The sequence below is a fragment of the Nicotiana tabacum genome, chromosome 1 (genome assembly GCF_000715075.1).
Source record: "Nicotiana tabacum cultivar K326 chromosome 1, ASM71507v2, whole genome shotgun sequence".
NCBI classification, from domain to species: Eukaryota; Viridiplantae; Streptophyta; class Magnoliopsida; order Solanales; family Solanaceae; genus Nicotiana; species Nicotiana tabacum.
Genome location: NC_134080.1, coordinates 9,840,738 through 9,862,906, shown reverse-complemented (window position 1 = coordinate 9,862,906; position 22,169 = coordinate 9,840,738). Strand labels below are relative to the sequence as shown.

The 22,169-nt window shown below is 34.1% G+C and overlaps 1 protein-coding gene and 1 pseudogene across 2 annotated transcripts; both read left to right on the top strand.

The window, feature by feature from the left end:
* LOC142161919 (uncharacterized) overlaps positions 1 to 22,169 on the top strand; it is a 198,361-nt pseudogene that overhangs the window by 137,515 nt on the left and 38,677 nt on the right.
* Positions 7,095 to 11,901, top strand: LOC107826976 (transcription factor EGL1-like). Of its 2 annotated transcripts, NM_001326175.1 has the most exon segments (8): positions 7,770 to 7,894; positions 8,533 to 8,799; positions 9,147 to 9,243; positions 9,655 to 9,669; positions 9,963 to 10,019; positions 10,123 to 10,947; positions 11,032 to 11,442; positions 11,574 to 11,645. In NM_001326175.1, coding segments are annotated over 8 exon segments (1,869 nt in total).

The following is a 22,169-nucleotide window of genomic DNA, read 5'->3' as shown; positions in this document are numbered from 1 at the left end:
TTTGCTATAATTGGAGGCATACAATTTCTGTTAAACCAACTTGGATTTAAACTAGTATTATTAAGATAAATCATCATAATTTATATTCTGGAATTGTGCTCTAATAATTTGAGCAAGCAATCTTGCAAAAACCAAACTGTAAGTTGATAACAAATGAACATGTGACCATAAAATAGATGCATCTATTAAAATCATATAATAGTAAACGGTCCACATGGCAGGTGACTAGGCCCATATATATATATATCACCTTTTATTCCTTCCAGAAATCAAAGGATTCAATCCCAACCTTTAACTGGTATATCATGAGAATAAGCAGCATAAGAGAATTCTTGAAGAATCTTCTATTCTTCAATATGTGTCAATGTAATTCTTAATTAATTTTTCGCATCATAATTGAACCGATATGGTCAACCGATCATGCCAATTAATATTTATTTTAGTAAATCTCTAGTTTACTTGTGGCATATGATTCCAGCATCATGCTTATATTTGTGTAGTACAAATAGAAAGAAGATCGGGTAACCTTTCATATTTATTCGGTATGATTATAGAAATATGAAGATATTCAATCTTCCTTTCATTTATAGTCTCAATATGCCAATCACTTTGACTTATATATTTGAAACTCAAAAAGTTTCTTTTGAGACTTTACAATATCAATGTCATGAATAAGTTTATTCATCCGGGTAGTAACAAATTAGTTTTTCTAGAGTTCTTAACAACTTTTGTACTACAAGATCTTTTATCATACCATTCATATGGTAAATGTCTCCTTCACGGAGAAAATTATATCATAATAAATTGTCATGGTCAAAATCATCATAAGCAAAATCATTTCTTGCTTTAATTTTGCCTTTAATAACTTTTATAAGGCATGACAAAATAATATTTGGCATATCACATGTACGCGACCAATGACATATTCATGTAACCACACAATAATATTTATTCTCTTTATTTTACTCAAACCTCCCTTAGAGGTGAGTTGTGTGGTATTCATATAATCATGAATTGCATGTCTTTATTCATTGGTTTTATCACATATTTCTACATTCAACTTTAGGAATGGGTTTGCATTCTCAATGCTTATCATAAGTCACATTCTCTTCAAGGAATGGATCATAATCAGCGACGTGCTTTATTATTTTCATACCAATTTGATGGTAAGCATTGCCTTCACATTTTGAAGGACTATTTTGAGAACCCTTATTGTTCTCCTTTTATAATCATAGTGATGATTATTATTATTTTGATATTTGGAACGCCCACGTTCATTGTTCAACCAATTGTCTTCATTGAAACTTATTATGCATTGTTATCACATTCACTTCAAGAATGGAACAAATCAAGTGGGACAATTTTCATGCCTTTTCATGAAAAATATATTATTTTTCTTTAGTCATCATTATATTATCAATATGGTACATTGAGACTCAAACCCAATGTCTTACCAATATAAAGGCATGTTAGGCCATAATAAATTGGGACTCAAACCCAACTCTTATCATTATGGAGCATCACGACTTGATCCCCATGTCTTACCCTCAATCAATGGCATAATAGGCTAAACAATATTGAGATTGATTCTCAAGCCTTAATTTCAATCACATGCCAAGAAAGTTATACAAAACTAATTTGCAACTTAGCAAATCAAATTTGCTTTCTTAAATAAGTGTACAAATCTCAAATTAGTGTAAATCTTTATTAATTATTTATAGCATCTATATGAAATACAACCGTTTGTAGTCAGAATATTTCTTCTAAATTCTATAAGAGTTTAAAAGGATCATAAAATCATTGTCATAATATTTATTGAGTCTCTCTCAAAAATATTATTGTTTTCGGGGTATACCCTACCTATTGGATTTGATTAAACGCCATGACTTTCCTTCACTCAATTCAACCAAGCAATTAGTGAATAAATTTATCAAAAGTACACCTAACATATATATATTACTAATACATAAATTCAGCATTTATATTACCTGAAAAGTGACATTATAGGTAACAACTTACCAGTTGTAGCTTGTGCATCATTCATATAAAATACTTAAAAATGGTAAGTCAGTAGCAAGCATCAAGTAGGTCATGGATACTCAAAAATACCTCTTCTAGTAATCATACTAATCATTGTTTGCTTTCAAATGATACGACCATAAATTATGAAGTATACTTTCAAATAGCTGGTTTGTTTTCCAAATATCATAGAAGTACTAATTAATCAACCTAGAATAAAGATGTGAAGTATTTCTTGTTTTCTTCAAGATGATTTATGCTTTTAATCAGTATGACCAATTTTATTTTATTTTTTATTCCTTTTTTTTTGGTACTATATGCAAGTGTAAAAATCCAAAAGGAAAAAAAATATTCATCCAAGTAAAAGAAAATGTTTAAAGCGGCAGGACAGATTGAAGATAGTTAACACATAAATATGCATAGGACAATTTATATAAAATATCCTTGGTTACCATGACATGCATCATATCAACAATTAACTGCTACTATGATTTTCACATATAGAACTTCGAAAATTTTATTCCATTCATGTGATATAAAAGATGTAATATTAATATGTGCTTATGCAATACAGGTGTAGTACGAAGTTGTGTGCATATGAGATTTTAAAGGAATGACAAGTATAAGATAATCATACCTTCTTACATTTCATTACTTACCATATGTAGTTTCTCTTTACATTTAACCATGTGATGATATGTATGGCTTCTAATTGTAATATTTCCGGATGTAAATTTTTTTTTGTAGATATATATATACAGTTAGTTAGAGACTCGTGTTGATAACGTGTTATGAAATAAAAACAATTTAGTAAAACATGAACAAGAAATAAAAGCAATTTAGTAAAACATGAACAAGAAATAGAGATAGAGAGAAGGAAGAGATTTTCTTCTTCAATTGTGTGTATTTTCCTATCTATTACAAGGCCTTTATATAGGCATGAAAAATGAAGAAAATATGTCATGAAATATGTCATTATCCATTTAAGAGAAAGATTATGGAGGAAGAGTAGACATCCACCATATTTTGATTTTTATCATAACAATAACGACATAGTGGTGAATTCTCACCAAACATTATTGTCATACTCTTGACGAGTCCAACACTCCAATTCATTGCGGGGAATATAACGTAGCATTTAAATTTTGTTGAATCTATTACAAAATCCACTGTATTAATTCCATTCTGTGCTTACTCCAACAAAAAGGATCTTGTACTTACGTTTAACTAAAATTCCCATTATAGTGATTATAATAACATCTTGATCATTAATTATTCTCATAATCTAATAAGCAAAGGTAACCTTTAGTGTTGAGTTTGTATTCAATTGAACTCATTAGAACTGTCAATACGGGCTGGCCCGGCAGCCCACACGGGCTTTGGCATTTGATGGGCTGGGTTGAACCGGCCCAATATTTCGGTGAGCCTTATAATAGTTAGCCCAGCCCAGCCCTACGTAGGCACGGGCCGGCACATCATTTTTAAAAATAATTTTTTAATTTGTTTTTAAAATTTAAGTTTTAACCTAAAATGTGCGCAACCCACACACATATAGAGACATTTATAAGTCTAAAAATATACTTGTTGGATAGAAAGCTTTTGCAAAACTTAATAATTTTTTACGTTGTTCCAATAGATTACTATAAAACATAAAAATAGGAGGACGATATTTCATTCATTAAAAGTCAATACTAAAAACAAACTACTCAAAAATCTTTTCAAGGTGATCATGACATATCCAATGCCAACATTTGAATCCTCTTGTGAAACAAAAATCTCTTAACATCTTCATTTCATCTAAATTTATAACTATATACAATGTAAATTAGTTAAACATTAAGAAATAATTAAAATTTTAAGAGCAAAAAGTATTTAAATTCACATATAAAATGTTAACAGTATAATTTTGGACTACTCTTCTTGTTATTATTATTATTTTTTTATATTTTATATTTTTAATTAAATACATAAGCCCACAAGCCGGCTCAGCCCAGCCTCAGTCAAGCCTCATGGCCATGGGCTTCCTTGGGTCGGGCTTAAAAGCCTAATTTCTAAATGGGCTCCAAAAATCTTAGCCCAATCTTATTAAATTACGGGTTGGGTGGGACCGACCTAACGAGCCAAGCCCATATTAACGACTCTAGAACTCATAAATTTTTGCTTATATCATAGATATATATTTTTATAAAAAATCTTGAAAATAACTTTTACCCATATTGTCAAGTAATTATGACCTTGGACTCATTAAATGCAAGGTCGAATGAGACTGACATATATTTTGGTTGGTTCCACCTATCATTTTGAATTTGCATGTGCTTTTAAGTTAGAATAAATTAGTGCGAGTAAAATGAATGAAACATATTCTGACTTCTGGGATATAACTTTTCGATATGTTAAAAAAGCATTTTCGGGAAAAATTACAAATGGTATGAATATATAACAACTTGTTTTTCTAAATTTGTTATGACAGTCATAATTAACACGTGCTTTTGTATGTAACATTGAACGTGATAGCTCAATTTTATTACTTCCTCCCGTTTCAATTTAAATGGATAGTTTGACTCGGCAAAAAATTTTAAAAAAAATAAATTAAAATTTGTGGTCTTAAAAGTTTAAGGGATAAAAGTTTTGTGGAGCCATGATATTTGTGTGATTATAAAAGCTTCTTATTAAGGGTAAAATAAAGAGTTTAAAGTTGAATTATTTCTAAATTTAGAAATACGTCATTTATTTTGGAACAGACTAAAAAGAAAAGTACCGATCTAATTTGAAACGGTAGGAGTATAATAATTTCTTTTAGTCTTGAATCTTGATAATACATGTGCGTCAATGACTTTTTCAAAGTTGTCGTCATTCGTGCTTTCGCAAGTTTTTAGGTACTTTTTATAATTAAAAAAAAAGTGCATTCTTAAACAGTAGGAATCAAAAATTTCATTAAATAATATCAAAATATAAAGAACAGTTCAAAGTATTCAACATATAATATATATCAATAATAGTAAAGTTATGACTTGACTACGTGGGCGTTTGGACGTAAAAATGGTAAAATCCTAAAATAGGATGAAATTGTTTTTCAAGTGAAAATGATATTTGAAATTTAGAGTTGTGTTTGAACATGAATATAATTTTTGGTTGTTTTTGAAGTTTTGTGAGTTGAAATTTTGAAAAACGACTTTTTTAAGTTTTTCAAATTTTTGAAAATTTCTAAAATGTATCTTCAAGTAAAATTAATTTTTTTTATAAACAAGCGTTGATTTTGTAAAAAAAAAAGAAAATATTTCTTATGTTCAAACATGCACTATATAATATAATTTTTCGACAAAAAGTGTTAACCCTTCGCTTAAGAGGATGGTCCCGCCACTGCTCTCAAATCTATGCAATGCTAGGCCCCATTTGGAGCTTCACATGAGACCATAGCTTTTACACAACATTTTATCATTGTTATTTAGAAAACATTATTTGCATTCAATATTTGCACTGAAAAAATTAATACAAGTAATAAGTTTTGCATATTAAGATTTTTTGCTACACCATAATTAAGTAATAGTATGTGGTTATTCTTTTATTTGTAACTCTTATAACAGAATTAGAGTCCGGTTGGATTGGCTTAAAAAAGGTGACTTTTCAGTAGAAATAGCTTTTAAGCCGAAAAATAATAAGTTGGGGTTGTCCAATCCAAACACCCTCTTAGCTTGGTGGTTTTGTGTAGACACTCAGGTCCAATACGTATTTTTCTTACTACCACTTTCCTTATTTAAAAAAAATATATATTTGTTTTTCACGTTGTCTTAATTTTTAATGGGGTATTATCACTTTTAGCCCGTGTCTGAAACTATTTACATTTGGTAGCTGAAACAATATATAAAATTTGTATAATTTTTGTATAGAACATACATAATGTGTGTGCATATATATATTATATACAAATTTTATACATTCTTTTGCTATTATTTTTACAATGACTATACAATGTCATTTTTCTATTTTTTTTAATCCTTTCTCTTTTTTACTTTTCTTGATTAAAGACTAAAGGAGTAGAGAGAATAATGTACACGTTTTGTTTCTCAATAGATTATTTTGATAGATAGCTTCTAAAATGGTGAAAATGAGAGGAGACTGACATATATATTTAAAAATGCTATATTAAAATAGAAAAAATTCCCTCCCAAAAGTTCTATGTTTAATTATGCAGTTTGAAATGAATAAAAGGTTTTTAAATGTACAAAATACTATTAATTGATTAGTTGTACTTATGTTTATAACATATGACTTTATTTGCTTCAAAATAATAAGTCAGGACACTACATTAGGACGCAAATTGATCATAATGAGAATAGACTTCTCCGTAAAGTAATAATATAAATATAGCAAAAAATAAAAGTATCAAAATAGAAGAAGCATCCAAGTGAAGCTATTACTATTTGAGGAGCCAAATAATTTTTCTTTTGATTATAATTTTCTCCAGCTCTTTTAAAGTATTTTTAATTATTACTGATGTTGACTTAGTACTAATGTTTTTTTAAATGTATAAAATACTCTTAATTGATTAGTTGTAATGTTTATAACACATGGCTTTATTAGCTTCAAAGTAATAATTTGGGCATTGCAGTGGGACATGGATCAATCATAATGAGAATAAACTTCTCCGTAATATAATATAAATATAACAAAAAGTAAAAGTATCAAAATGAGCGAATAGAGTGAAGCTGTTACTATTTGAGGAGCCAAATAATTTTTTTCGATTATAATTTTCTCAAAATCTCTTAAATTATTTTTAATTATTACTGATATTGATTTATACTAGTAATTTTTAGTAAGTTTTAGATATATAAATACTTAAAGAATCTATACCGAAATTCACATCTAAAATTATTGGGACTGAGATAATTCTATTTTTTTTTTTGGTTTGACAAAATCAGAGACGTAACAATTAATTGATGGTCATTATTAAAGTTTTAATAAAAGTTTACATTTTTCTATAGTAGAAATGTAGAACTTCAAAATTCTTTATTTTAATTTTAAAATAAAAATTTAAGAAAAAGGAATAAATGTGTCAACTGGTCATAGTCCAAGTCAGAGTCATTTTAGCACTTTTCACATAAATATTGCTTACTTTCTTCCTCTCCAAACAGCCATCACTAACCACCAGCTTTGTTTCTTCTGCTTCTTTTGTTTTCAAATTTTAATGGTTTTTGGTTTACTCTTTTGTGGTGCAAATACAGAGAAAACAAGAAAAGATTAATCACTTCTTGATTTTCACTGTAGGCCCAAAGTGTTTCAGTTTCTGACTTTAAAGACTTGATTTTTATTGCTTTTTCAACCTTTTCTTTTCCCTTTTCAGTACAATTCTTTAGCATAATTACTCCACCATTGAAATCCCACTTGTTGTACATTTCGATAACTTAAGGATTTGTGTGGGAACAGCAATTAAGTAGCTTGAGTTTTGGTTGGTAAATACATGCCAAGTTGTGCATGTCACTATCTTTATATGATTTTTAGCTCAATAGGGTGCTTAGTCATTAACATTATCCTTGTGAAAAAATGGATTTTTAGCCATGGTTTTATGAAATCAGGTAGTTAAGAAATTGGACCAAAATAGATTTGGTCCTGAGATTTAAGATCCTATTTGGGATCAAGGTTCAAGATTTCTGTTTTCTTGGTTTATTCTAATTTGGTGTTGTTTTTGGTGTATTGTTGGAGCTGAGTTTCTTTTATTGTCATTTTGGAGTTAAAAGTTAAGAGTCTTGAAAATGGCTATGGGACACCAAGACCAAGATGGAGTTCCAAACAACTTGAGAAAGCAACTTGCTCTTGCTGTTAGAGGTATTCAATGGAGCTATGCAATCTTCTGGTCAACTCCAGTTACACAGCCAGGGTAATAAGGCCTATTCATTCTCTTTTACTTGTATTTTTCATATTTTACTTGAGTTTCATTGTAGAGAAAATATTTAGAACAATGGACCAGTTTTGAGGTTTAGGTGAAGAATGATGGTATTTAAGGTATCCCCTTTGTTCATATAGGTGGTTCCTAGTTGAAGTTCTTGCACATTTAGGAAATAAGATATGTCAATTTGATTTCAACCACTGTTACTATTTCTTGATAATTTTTAGCCCCAAGAAGGGGACCTTTGGCACAACTGTAAGAGTTGTTGCCGAGTGACCAGGATTTCACGGGTTTAAGCTGCGGAAACAGTCTCTTGCAGAAATGCAAGTTAAGGTCGTGTATGAAAAATTCAATGTGCCAGGACTCTATGCATAGCGGAAGCTTGGTACACAGACTTTATTTCCCCAGGATTCCTTTTATATAACCCTTTTTTTGAAGAAAAAAAATTTGGGCGGGGAAGGGGAAATGAGGGAAGGGAATTACAAGGTGAAAGTTCAGGTAACCAACCATCTGAGCTATTAAGATCCTCAACCCCCCCCCCCCCCCCCATATATCCCTTTTAGAAGCATGTTTCATTGTAGATTTGGTTTGAAGATATTGTTCTAAATATGTGGGATATTATCTTCTAGGGTGTTGGAATGGAGTGATGGGTACTATAATGGGGATATCAAGACTAGGAAGACAGTTCAGGTGGGGGAAGTTAATGAAGACCAACTTGGGTTGCACAGAACTGAGCAATTGCGAGAACTTTATAGTTCACTCTTAACAGGTGAAGGTGAAGAAGACTTACAACCTCAGGCTAAAAGGCCCTCAGCTGCATTATCTCCTGAAGATCTCACTGATACGGAGTGGTATTTCTTAGTATGCATGTCTTTCGTCTTCAATGTTGGACAAGGGTAAATTTCCTGACATTCCAAATCTTGTGCAACCAATATTTGTTTTCTGATGTATTGATCAGAACTTATAATTTAGCTGCAATAAACAAGGATAACACAAAGTTCATAACCTCAATTAATGAAGAATAACAATCTTTCTTGTTGTCTCCTGAAATAATTTGCTTACTTGATCTTCAAGTTGAGTGTTGCTCTCTTTTGGGTTTAAAGTTTACTAACAATGCTCACTTTAGCTTGTTCTAAAAGTAGATAGGAAAGTAAATGGTCAATATCTTTCTTCTTCTTAAAACAGCAGGGCAGAACTCAGTCATTGTAGTTTCTATTTTAATTGCTGTAAAATAATTACACAGGTTGCCAGGGAAGACCTCAGCGACGAATCAAACAATCTGGCTATGCAATGCTCACCAAGCAGAGAGTAGAGTATTTTCTCGCTCTCTGCTAGCAAAGGCAAGTATAGTTTATATATCAGCGTTAACTGCACTGCCAGTCTAAGACGATATCCTTAAGGGTGTGCATTTCCTCGATTCTGGGTTTTTTTAGTGTTTTGTTTGTTTCTTGGTTTGTAGATTGGCAAACTAATCACTGAATTGGAATAGGTCCTTTTGGATCATTTTGGTTTGTGTCTTTAAACTTAGAAAAGAAAACGAACCTCAAAAACTTAGAACTTGATAAATGAAAACTGAAACCAGCCGAAATACCCAAAAAATCTAACCAAAAGATCTGATAATTCTGTTTGGTCAGTTGTTTTAGTTAAACCCAGATAATGCACACCCTTAGATATCAATTCAACTGAAAAATCTGAATCTCTTTCTTTTTGGTTTTTCCATGTTACTAATCAAATCCTCTTCGTCTCATCAGAGTGCATCTATCCAGGTATTAATTCTCTCCCTCCCTCCCTCCCTCCCTCTCTCTCTCTCTCTCTCTCTCACACACACACACACACACACACACACACACACGACGAGCGTGCACACACAAAAATTCAAATATTTACCCTTGCGCGAATATTTTTGGATTGTGTTATCTATCTCCTAAAATTTGCCAAATGCATGAAACAACTCTCTACTAACAGATAGGAGTATGCATCAGCTCCTGATTTGTCATTCATTCTTTTTCCATAGAGTATGTGGTTGATCGATAACTTTTCCTCTCTTCGCAACTTGTAGACTGTCGTATGCTTTCCATATTTAGGAGGCGTTATTGAGCTGGGAGTCACCGAGCTTGTAAGCTAGTTTCAATTTGTCTTGTCAATCTTTATGTTGTTTTGCACGATATCACTAATTACTTTCAATGATATATTGCCTTGTTGAAACATGTTTTTTACAGGTCTTAGAAGATCCCAACCTCATTCAGCATATTAAAAATACCTTTGAGGTTGATCACTCTGTTATTCCGAAGAGGCCAAATTATGTCTCCAACGATGCAAAAGATGACACGAATGTCGTTAGCCGAAAGCTTGATTGTAATGTACTTGAAATTGAAGCTTATCCAGTTGAAATGAATAACAGTTCGCCGCATGATAGTTCAAATGGTTTTGTGGCCAATCAAGAGGCAGAAGATTCTTTAATGGTGGTAGGCGTTATAGGGGAAACTTCACAAGCTCAAAGCTGGAAGTTCGTGGATGATAATATGAGTAACGGTGTGCATAATTCTTTGAATTCCAGTGACTGCATCTCTCAAAATTATGAAAAGTTGTCCCCTCTTTCGAGTGGAGAGAAAGAAACTAAGCCTTGCCCAATAGACCGTGAAGAGCACAATCAGAATAAACTGCATCTTTTAGATCACCAAGGAGATGACGCTCAATATCAAGCTGTCATTTCTAAGCTTCTAAAGAGCTCTGACCAATTAACTTTGGGACCACATTTTAGAAATATTAACAAAAAGTCAAGCTTTGCTGGTTGGAAGAATGATACTGAAACGCCAAGAATAGGAACTGCACAAAAACTATTGAAGAAGGTACTTCTTGAAGTTCCTAGAATGCATGGTGGTGTTACACATAAATTCAGCAGAGAGAATCGTAAAAAGAACGGCCTTTGGAGACCGGAGGTTGATGACATTGATAGAAGCCGTGTTATTTCAGAGAGAAGGCGAAGAGAAAAGATAAACGAGAGATTTATGCATCTTGCATCAATGCTGCCGACTGGTGGCAAGGTACTGGAAGATTTTCTCAAGTTCAAATAGCTGCTGTTTGACGGCACATTGATCAAGTATTATGCTTTGCCTTTGTGTTTGCAGGTTGACAAAATATCACTACTTGACGAGACAATAGAATACATGAAAGAGCTTGAGAGGAGAGTTCAAGAGCTGGAAGCTAGATCAGGAAAAAAAACAAATGATACTGCAGAGCAGACATCTGATAATTGTGGCACTAGCAAATTCAATGACGTCAATGGATCGTTAAAGAGGAAAGCATGTGATATGGATGAAATGGAACCTGAAAGCTGTAATGAATTACTGAAAGGCAGTTCAGCTGATGGTATTGTCATCAGTATGATCGATAAGGAAGTCTCGATCAAGATGAGGTGTCTTTGGAGCGAGGGCTTGTTACTTAAGATTATGGAGGCACTAACCGACCTACAAATGGATTGCCATACGGTTCAATCTTCCAAGATTGATGGGATTTTATCCATTGCTATTGAATCAAAGGTTTGTCATGGAATACTAACTGAAAAATTAACTCTCGTGTGTGCTTTTCCAAGATTAATATGTTGTATCTTTTGGTTAAATTGCGAGTAAAGATGTGTATTCATTCTTCTCTGATCTTTTTCCCGTTGCAGTCAAATGGATTGAAAACTGTATCAGTTGGAGCAATTAGAGAAGTACTTCAGAGAGTAGTCTGGAAATCTTGATGATCATTTAAGATTGGTGAATTATCTCCATCTGAAGACGATGCCGATTAGTCATGTCCTTAGAGGATAGTTAGGGCTTGTGTATATTTTTCTACTTTGGAAATGCATTTTGCATAGATTTGACAGCCTACAGAGAAGTAGTAATTTGGAGTAACTTTCTTCCAATGTATCATGTTTCTTGATCATCACTTGGTTTGTGGTCCTCTGAGAAGTTCATGAAAGTAGAGTTGCTCAATCTAGCAATTGATTTCTGTCAGTGAGTGCTTTTCTCTCTTTCCCACTCCTCCCTTTGAAAGGTCACTTCAGAAATAGAAAAGGGTTCAGTTACTCAAGCGTGAAGGGGAGCCTTGGCGTAATTGGTAAAGTTGTTGCCACGTGACCAGGAGGTCATGGGTTCGAGCCATGGAAACAACCTCTTGCAGAAATGCAGGGTAAAGCTTCGTACAATAGACCTTCCCTGGACCCGTGCATAGCGGGAGCACTATGCTCCCGGCTGCCTTTTTAACTTGCTCAAGTCATTCAGCATTATTGGGACTTGAAATTCAGCAGCAGTTAGATTCATGTTAAAGCATTTTACTTTTTAAAACATGCTTAAGCTCTTTCATTTACATTTGAGATAAAAGGAGGTAGTAAATGAAGTGGTAGAATGCAACTCTCAGATTGGGGTCAATGGCAAGTACTTGACTGAAAGACTTCAGTGAAAAGGGTCATATTAGATGATACAAATTAGTATTAGAGGTATGTTTACTTTCAGATGACCTGAAAAGTAAAGAGGACCTCACATGTCCCTCCTTTTTCTTTAAATCTGAAAAAGAACCAAAGTGAAAAAGTAGAAGGGCCACAAAACTCCCTTTATCATGTAAAATCCCACAAAAGTTAAACACCAAAAAGAGGATGGTAAAGGTATGGTTACAGCTTTTCCAATTGAAGTTGAACTTGTTAAAAGAGGAAACCATTAGTATCATGTGTTAGGGATATAGTAGATATGCCCTATATCCAATCTCATATTTGATGATTTGAACATATTTTTGTGAATGTTATTTGATATAAAAATATATGGCATTTGATATTCTTTTATATATCATAGTTATTATTAATAGTTGGTCGCCTATTAAGATTTGACAGTTGAACCATATCCTAGGGTGACCCAGAGCTATAAGGACAAGAGGAATTACTACATTATTCTTCTACTGGTTCGTGAGAGTAAATTGTATACTTCATTCTATTCGGTCGTTAAGGAGTGTTGCTAGACGCCACCCTTGATTAGTATATTGATGTGATCAATTTACTACCGGTTTAGTATTGAACCTATGGGGTCGCACACTAACGAGTGTTCTGATCTTTGCTAAAGGATTAGTTACTTTATTATTTGTTAATTAAATTAAAGAATTTAATTAGTTAAATAAATTTAGTTATTAGTCCAAATGAAATATTATTATATTCTTTGCTAGCACAGAGGATATAATTAATATTGTGAACAAATTGAAGTTTCTATTTAGAATAGAAAATAAATTATTTTTCTTGGTTGAAATATATTTGAGATATATATAATATGAATTAATATTGATTTATATAAAAGTTATATATATAAAATATTAATTAATTTACCAATTTGGAATTGGATAGGAAAAGTCCATAAAAGGACGTATGAATTGAATCCAACCAACTCCAACATTAAGTTGGATTGGTTCGGCAGTCACGTTTAGTTAAAACGTGATTTCCGAATTTCCATACAATTCGATTGTGATTTATTTTGGAATAAATTTTTACCCTAAATAAATTATTACCTCAATCAAATAGGAAAAGGGTTTATAGGTGATGCTATATAAAGGGTGATGGAACAAAATTTGCACAATTTTTTTTCTTGAGAAGAAAACCCACTTTGTGAAAGTGAGAGTGCAATACAAAGCCAAGTGAGAAAATATAATTGCAAGAAAAGTGTTCCTTGTTCTTCTAACATTGAGTTGAGATTTTTGTGAAAAATTTCAACACAATATTTCGTTCAATTTGTTCGCGGGTTTCATTGATCAAAGAGTTGATAGCAAGGATCAGTCTCGGTGTGGATACGCATAGAGTCTTTCGCACTATCGAAGAAATTTTGAAACGAGACTCTCTTCACCAGGTACGTCTTAGATCTGATCTATTGACATGTAAATAAATTTTAAACATAAAAAGATCTGCCTAGGATTGTTATTGTCTTCCGCTGCGTGTTACGAACACCTATACGCAATCCTTCAGTGGTATCAGAGCAGTGGTTTATTGTGTCTAAAATTTATTTACGAAATATTTTTATATTATATTTGAAGAGTTCAAACCATAATACATGTGTCTTGTACAATAGTTAAATCGTTTGAACTATTGTGATAGTTCATAACTTGAATTTAAAATTTGTATTAGATACAATGGGAATCTATAATAGGTTACATGATTCTATTGTTATTTTCAATTGTTATTAGTTCATGAGATGTTAATTAATAATAATATTCTAGCATGAATTCTTTTTATGTGATATATAAGATAAACATGTTAGAGGATGTTGAATTTTGTTTTAAGTCATGTGCTTGTTCATTATATAATTTTGAATTATTTATTACATGTGATGTAAATCAATTTAGGACTAAGCATGTAGACAACTTGAACTAAATTCACATGCTATAAAAGATTTGATCTTCATGTTATTAAAAATTGTTTTAGTAACAATTCCCTCTTACTAAAATTTGAGTTCTTAAATAATAAAATATAAGATATTTTATTATAGAGCTATCCATCAAGGTAAATAATTTTACTTCTTTCTTGTTTATAAGGAGCGGTCTGACTACCAGGAGACGTATAGTTCGAGAATATATTAAAATTATTTATTGCATTAGATGTATGGATTGAAAGAATTATTCAATTTTACACTAAACGCCTGGACTACCCGGGGGAGTATAAAATTTAATAAGTTCTTTGCTATCATGATGGTTGAACTCAACTATGCCAATAGGATCGACCTGACTACCAGGGGACTATTTGACATAGAGCTATTTAAGGAAATTATATGGGGATACAATTGGTAAGAGTACCTACCTTTAAAATATATGTGAGAAACGACTTGACTTCCAAGGGGCTCATATATATTGTTAAAGGATTCCTTTACTCCACTAATAGAAATAAAGATTTCGTAAACTATAATGAGGGTAAATAGTTTAAAATAATTAGTGAAAATATCATTTAGATAAAAGTCCATGTCTTTATAATATATGCAAATATGTTCTTATATTATTGCCTTTTCTTTTTCTATATTTTAGATTTCTCAATATGTCTGCTATATCACTGCGTGGAATACTTGAGACCAACAAGTTGGTAGGACCAAACTTTGATGATTGATACATAAATTTGAGAATTGTTCTCATGCATGAAAAGCTTATTGATGTGATCGATAAGCCTGCCAAGGAAGTCCCAGATGAGGATGATGATGATGCTACCAAGATTTATCAGAAATACTTGGAAGAATGTCTTACTACCAAATGCATCATTCTCGCTTCTATGAATTCTGAACTACAGAGGAAACATCAGGATATGGATCCAACTGCAATCATTGAACATCTTAAGAAGATGTTTGGTACACAAAGCAGGACAGCTAGATACCAGTTATCTAAGGTTTTATTTGGATCCAAATTGACTGGAAACTCTCCAGTTGGACCCTATGTCAATCATATGATTGATCTCATTGAAGAACTTGAGAAGTTGGGGTGCAAACTGGGTAAAGAGCTTTCTCAAGATTTGATCTTGCAGTCACTATCAGAATCCTTTTCACAATTTGTTATTAATTTCAATATGAATAAAATGGATTGTGATCTTCATGAGATGCTTAACATGCTGATTGATTATGAGAATCAACTTGCATCTGAGAAGAAGAAAGGAACTGTCATGTTGGTTGGAAACTCTTCTAAGAAGAAGAGTAAGGGTAAAATTAAACCCAAGAAAAAGCCTACTGCGCCCAAGGGTGGTGTGACCAAACCCAAAGGCAAAGAAAGCAAAGCTGACCATTCTGATGCTGTATGTTTCCATTGTAAGAAAGTAGGACATTGGAAGAGAAACTGTCAGAAGTATCTTGCAACTTTAAAGGATAAGAAACAAGGTAAGACCTTAATGAAAAATGTTTTCAAGTTTCTTTAACTACTACTAATTCTTCATTGTGGTTATTAGATACTGGCAGTGGTTATAACATCTGCAATATGTTGCAGGGGTTCCAGATAAGTAGAAAGTTGAAAAAAAGGAAGAAATTAATCTACAAGTTGGAAATGGTGCAAAAGTTGCGGCCGTAGCTGTAGGATCAATTTCTTTAATAATGCCTACGGGCAAAGTACTTATGTTGGATGATTGTTATTACGTTCCTAAATTTGTTTCGAACATAATTTCAGCTTCTATGTTAGACAAACGTGGTTTTCGCATTAATATAGGCAATGGTATTTGCTCTATTTATTATAGTGATAATTTATATGTGAATGACTATCTCCAACATGACGTTTATGTCTTACCTAATGTGAATGCTAATTCGATTATGCATGTTTCAAGTCTTAAGAGGAAAAGAGATGATCATGTAAATCAAACATACCTTTGGCATTGTAGGCTTGGTCATATTGGAGAGAAAAGAATTAACATGTTGTACAAGGAAGGGTACCTTGACAAGTATGATTTTGAATCATATCCAACTTGTGAATCTTGTCTCAAAGGAAAAATGACCAAATCTCCATTTACCGGAAGTGGAGAAAGAGCTTCTGAATTATTGGGACTAATTCATACAGATGTTTGTGGGCCCATGAAAATTCAAGCTAGAGGTGGATATTCTTACTTCATCACCTTCACTGATGATATGTCAAGATATGGATTTGTGTATCTTATGAAACACAAGTCTGAATCTTTTGAAATGTTCAAAAGGTTTCGTAGTGAAGTTGAGAAGCAGACTGGTAAAAGTATCAAAGTACTAAGGTCTGATAGAGGTGGAGAATATCTTAGTGAAGATTTTACCAGATATCTCAAAGAGAATGGGATTCTCTCACAGTGGACACCTCCAGAAATACCACAACACAATGGTGTGTCTGAAAGGAGAAATCGAACCTTATTAGATATGGTGAGATCTATGACGGGGTTCACTGATCTTCCAATAAATTTATGGGGATATGCTTTGGAAGCAGCAACATACTTAATAAAGTTCCCACTAAGTCAGTCTCTACAACACCATATGAGATATGGAAAGGATGTAAGCCTAACCTTAAACATATTAAAGTTTGGGGTTGTCCAGCTTATGTTAAGAGACTACAGTCTGATAAACTTGACTCAAGATCAGATAAGTGTAGGTTCATTGGGTATCCCAAGGAAACAATGGGATATTATTTCTATCACCCTTCTGACCATAAAGTGTTTGTGGCCAGAGGAGCAACCTTTTTGGAAAGGGAATTTCTTTTAGAAGGAAATTATAATGGAGAAATAGAACTTGATGAAGTTCAAGAAACTAATGAATCAACACAATATAAAGATCATGAGACCCAAGTTGAAGAACCTTTATTGGATGTTTTGAAGTTGCCAAGGAAGTTGCCATCTTCAACGGTTGAAGTTCAAGAACTAACTGAAGTTCAAGAACAGGTTAATGAACCAGTTCTAAACCAAATTGAACAACAACCAAATCCAGCACAAGGTGAAGAGGTTGTACAAGTACCTCTTAGAAGGTCTACACGAGAACATCATGTACCAACTAGATTAAATTTATTGGCCAGGGCTTTTGTCTTGTCCCCCCTTTATATTAAATAACCATATCACAACCCATCCCATTTCATTTTGTCCCCCATGCTTCAAATAAACAATTACAAAAGGTACAATTCCTAAACTACCCCTCCGATCTTATTACAAATTACTATTTTACCCCCGAACGTACTACAAATTACCAAACTACCCCATCAGCTATAACACATCAATTAATCAAACTTAACCAAAATATAGACAATATGATTAATTTCTAACAATGTTCAAACAACAAATTTCATGAACATGATTTCTTCAACATTTTAACAACAAACCACATGAACATGATTTCAACAACATTTCAACAACAAATCGCATGAACACAAATTGAACAACAAAGAACAACTAAAATTTGATTGAACAATATTTTAGCAACAAACAATCCTATTTTCGGATTCAATAACAACAACAAACAAGTATATTTAGATTTATAAATTCAATAATATTGAACTTAAAATCAACTACTCTAACAACATTACAACAACAATTCCTATATTAAACTTAAACAAGATTATGAGACAAATTCAAGAAATAATCATAAATGATAGACAAGAAATCAAACTATACAAAATTCGGATTCAAGATCATCCAAACAAAGTATGAACATGAATGAATCTATTTTAACACAACAAACATGACGGATTAAAACAATTAAATCAATATATTTCCTTTAACACAACTAAATTCTTTTTAGACAAATAACAAGATCGATGATTAAACAATTATGAACTTAAGCTTGAACTTAACAATATTAACAATTTCTAACAATACATAAACACATGAAACAAATTGAAGAAATAGTTAATTAAATTTCAATTTGAATCTAAAAAACATCAAACTAACAAATATTCACTTAAACAATAATACAAACATGAAATGAATATGAAAACAACTAATTAAACTTCTATTTTGAAATCTGAAAATTAATTTTAACAAAGCACATGAACATGAACAAACTAGAAAAATGATTTCAACAATGAACAACGAACAAAACAAGAATTGAATTCTTTAACGATTTTGGATCCGAAAAATATCAAACAAAAATATGGACAAAAATAAAACTTAGAACAACTAACCGATTCAAAACAACGACGAAGAAACGAAGAAGATGAAGGAGCAACAACGTTTGGTTGTAGCAGAAGTCACAACAATGGAGGAAAAAGAAGCAGCAGCACAGCGAAGGAGACGACGTGAAGCAGCAGCAGTCCGAAGCAGCGAGCAGCAGCACGGCGCGACAGCAATGGACGACGACATGGTCGACGTCGAAGCTCGTCCATGGCTGGACGTAGTAGAAGGTAGAAGAAGATGGAACGCAACAACGACTGTGGCAGAATCTGTCCATCGAGGAGGACGACGGGGAGAAGAAGAAACATCGGCAGAAGCAGCGATGGGGAGGTTGACGATGAAGCAGCTGCGACAGGAGTGTTTGGACGTAGGGTTTGAGCTGGTTGACGAGCAAAACGCAGCAACAACGTTGCTCGTCAATGGCGGACGGTGGAGGGGTCTGGTTTTAAGGTGGTGGTTTGGGTGTTGAGGGTGGAGGGGCAGCCATTGATGCTAGGGAGGAGAGCTTGAGGAAGAAGAAGGAGAATAGGGGGGGGGGCGGGTGGTTTAGGCATTTTTAGGGTTTTCTTCCTTTTTTTTTGTTTTGTGTTGCTTGTAAGATAATAGGGGTATTGGGTTATGGACTGGGTCGACCCAGTTCGAAATGGACTGGGTCATAGGGAAGGTTGGGCCATTTTTTGGGCCTGTGGCTTGGAATCGAAGAAGAGGCCCAATTCCTACTTTCTTTATATTTTCGCTCTCTTTTCTTCTTTTATTTTTCTAAAACTAAATTATAAAAATACTTAAACTATTATTAAGAACTAAATTAAGTCATAAAAGTGCAAATTAACTCCCAATATCAATTAACGCACAATTAAATAATAATTAAGCATAAAATTGTATATTTGGACATTAAATGCTAAAAATGCAAACGATGCCTATTTTTTGTAATTTTTTTAATTTTTGTAAAACACATCTAATTATTAACAATTGTAGAATTAAATCCTATATGCAAAATGCGACATATTTTTGTATTTTTATTAATTTAGCAAATAAACACGCACAGACAAATACAAATAATTATTCAAAATATCACAAAATTGCACACCAAAGAAAAATCATTTTATTTTTTTATTTTTGGGAGTAATTCTCATATAGGGCAAAAATCACGTGCTTACAGCTGCCCCTCTTTGCCCGGAGACACGAAGGGTTTTCGTGCAAAGATAAAGCGAGCGATTTTTGCCCATCCAAGTACTCCGTGTGAAGCATTTTTTTTTTGAAAAATATTTGACCGAACCTTTGCTTCGAAGGTTTCCTACATATCCTGGGCTAAATAGGAATCAGGTCAATGTAGTTCGGAAAATTTTGGTAGCTGAGACTACCATGGGAGTGCAATGCTTGCTGTTACTACTGTTGTTGTTGCCACTACTGCTTTACTGACCTCCTTATTACAACCAAAGGAAATTGAAACTGAACTAACTACTTATGCCTGTCAACCGCTAGTTACAAGATTCCTATCTATAATTCTTTTGCAACTTGATCTTGGGTCTCAGCTAATTCTGCTTGTAGACTTCGATCCGAATCTTGATGCTCGCAAGTTGTAGGCGTTTGTTTATTTCTGCAGTATTGAATGAAACGGGATTGGCGGAGCTCGGGAATTTGATCCAATTTTTGAGCGACCTGCCCTTTGTTTGTTCCAATATGTGGGAACATCTTTTTTTTTTGTTCTTTTGTTCTTTTCTTTATTCTGGATTGAGACTCACCCCGTAGGTCGTCTCGATCCATGCACCTCAGGGTCAGACCTGCTGAGACAACAAAACAAACGAACGAAATTTCTGCCCTAGTTTCACTAGGAAAATTTCGTGAGTTAATTGTCATGAAAATTTACAGCATTGATGAGGGGATTGGAAAAAACCCTAATCTACAAAGTGCAACTCAGGGATTGGAGCCCTAATGTCGGCTAACAGAAAAAATGTTTAGTTCAGGGTTGGAGCCCTAATGCTGGCTAAATGGAAACTTGCTCAACTTAGGGATCAGAGCCCTAAATTGGGAGGATTGCCAGGTTATGCTGGACACTGTTCGGGTTATGTCAAAAAAATTCGTCGGGTTTTGCCGGAAAAAAGGGAAAGAGTTCTCGGGTTATGCCGGTAGGTCATCGGGTTATGTCGGAAAGATTCATCGGGTTATGCCAGAAAGATTCATCGGGTTATGCCGGAAAAGGTCCACGGGTTATGCCGGAAAAGGTCCACGGGTTATGCCGGGGAAGTCATCGGGTTATGCGGGAAGATTCATTGGGTTATGCCGGGAAAAGGTAAGAGTCCTCGGGTTATGCCGGGGAAGTCATCAAATCATGCCGGAAAGATCGGGTTATGCCGGGAAAAGGTAAGAGTCCTTGGGTTTTATGCCAGGGAATTCATCGGATCATGCCGGGAAGATTCATCGGGTCATGCCGGGAAGATTCATCGGGTTATGCCGGAAAAGGTCCACGGGTTATGCCGGGGAAGTCATTGGGTTATGCCGGGAAAAGGTAAGAGTCCTCGAGTTATGCCGGGGAAGTCATCAAATCATGCCGGGAAGATTTATCGGGTTATGCCGGGAAGATTTATCGGGTTATGCCGGGAGATTCATCGGGTTATACCGGGAAAAGGTAAGAGTCCTCGGGTTATGCCGGGGAAGTCATCAAATCATGCCGGGAAGATTCATCGGGTCATGCCGGAAAGATCGGGTTATGCCGGGAAAAGGTAAGAGTCCTTGGGTTTTATGCCAGGGAATTCATCGGATCATGCCGGGAAGATTCATCGGGTCATGCCGGGAAGATTCATCGGGTTATGCCGGAAAAGGTCCACGGGTTATGCCGGGGAAGTCATCGGGTTATGCCGAGATGATTCATTGGGTTATGTCGGGGAATTCATTGGATCATGCCGGGAAGATTCATCGGGTCATGCCGGGAAGATTCATCGGGTTATGCCGGAAAAGGTCCACGGGTTATGCCGGGGAAGTCATCGGGTTATGCCGGGAAGATTCATTGGGTTATGCCGGGAAAAGGTAAGAGTCCTCGAGTTATGCCGGGGAAGTCATCAAATCATGCCGGGAAGATTTATCGGGTTATGCCGGGAAGATTTATCGGGTTATGCCGGGAGATTCATCGGGTTATACCGGGAAAAGGTAAGAGTCCTCGGGTTATGCCGGGGAAGTCATCAAATCATGCCGGGAAGATTCATCGGGTCATGCCGGGAAGATTCATCGGGTCATGCCGGAAAGATTCATCGGATCATGCCGGAAAGATTTATCGGGTTATGCTGGGAAGATTTATCGGGTTATGCCGGGAGATTCATCGGGTTATGCCGGAAAGATTCATCGGGTTATGCCGGGAAAAGGTAAGAGGGTTATGTCGGGAAAAGGTAAGAGTCCTCGGGTTATGCCGGGGATTTGGATAGAAAAAGCTCCTTGGGTGATGCCAGGGAGATCCGTGGTTTATACCGGGATAGTTGAGGAATGAAGTTCTATGTTACCCTGATTTGTTTTTCTTCTGGGGATTTTCATTTTTCTTTCTTGTCTTCTTTCTTTTCTTTGGTTTTCCTTTATATATATATATAATTATTTTTATTTTTTATTTTATTTTTATTTTTTTTTAAAAATGCATGAAAGAATTCCGGGGAAACTTACTTTTGGTCATTTTCCTGCTGCAAAGCTGTTTCG

Coding starts and splice junctions, on each gene's coding strand:
- LOC107826976 (XM_075230985.1), top strand. CDS start 7,770: ATGGCTATGGGACACCAAGACCAAGATGGAGTTCCAAACAACTTGAGA. Junction 10,020..10,122: donor AGCTGGGAGTCACCGAGCTT/GTAAGCTAGTTT, acceptor TGTTTTTTACAG/GTCTTAGAAGATCCCAACCT. Junction 10,948..11,031: donor TGCTGCCGACTGGTGGCAAG/GTACTGGAAGAT, acceptor TTGTGTTTGCAG/GTTGACAAAATATCACTACT.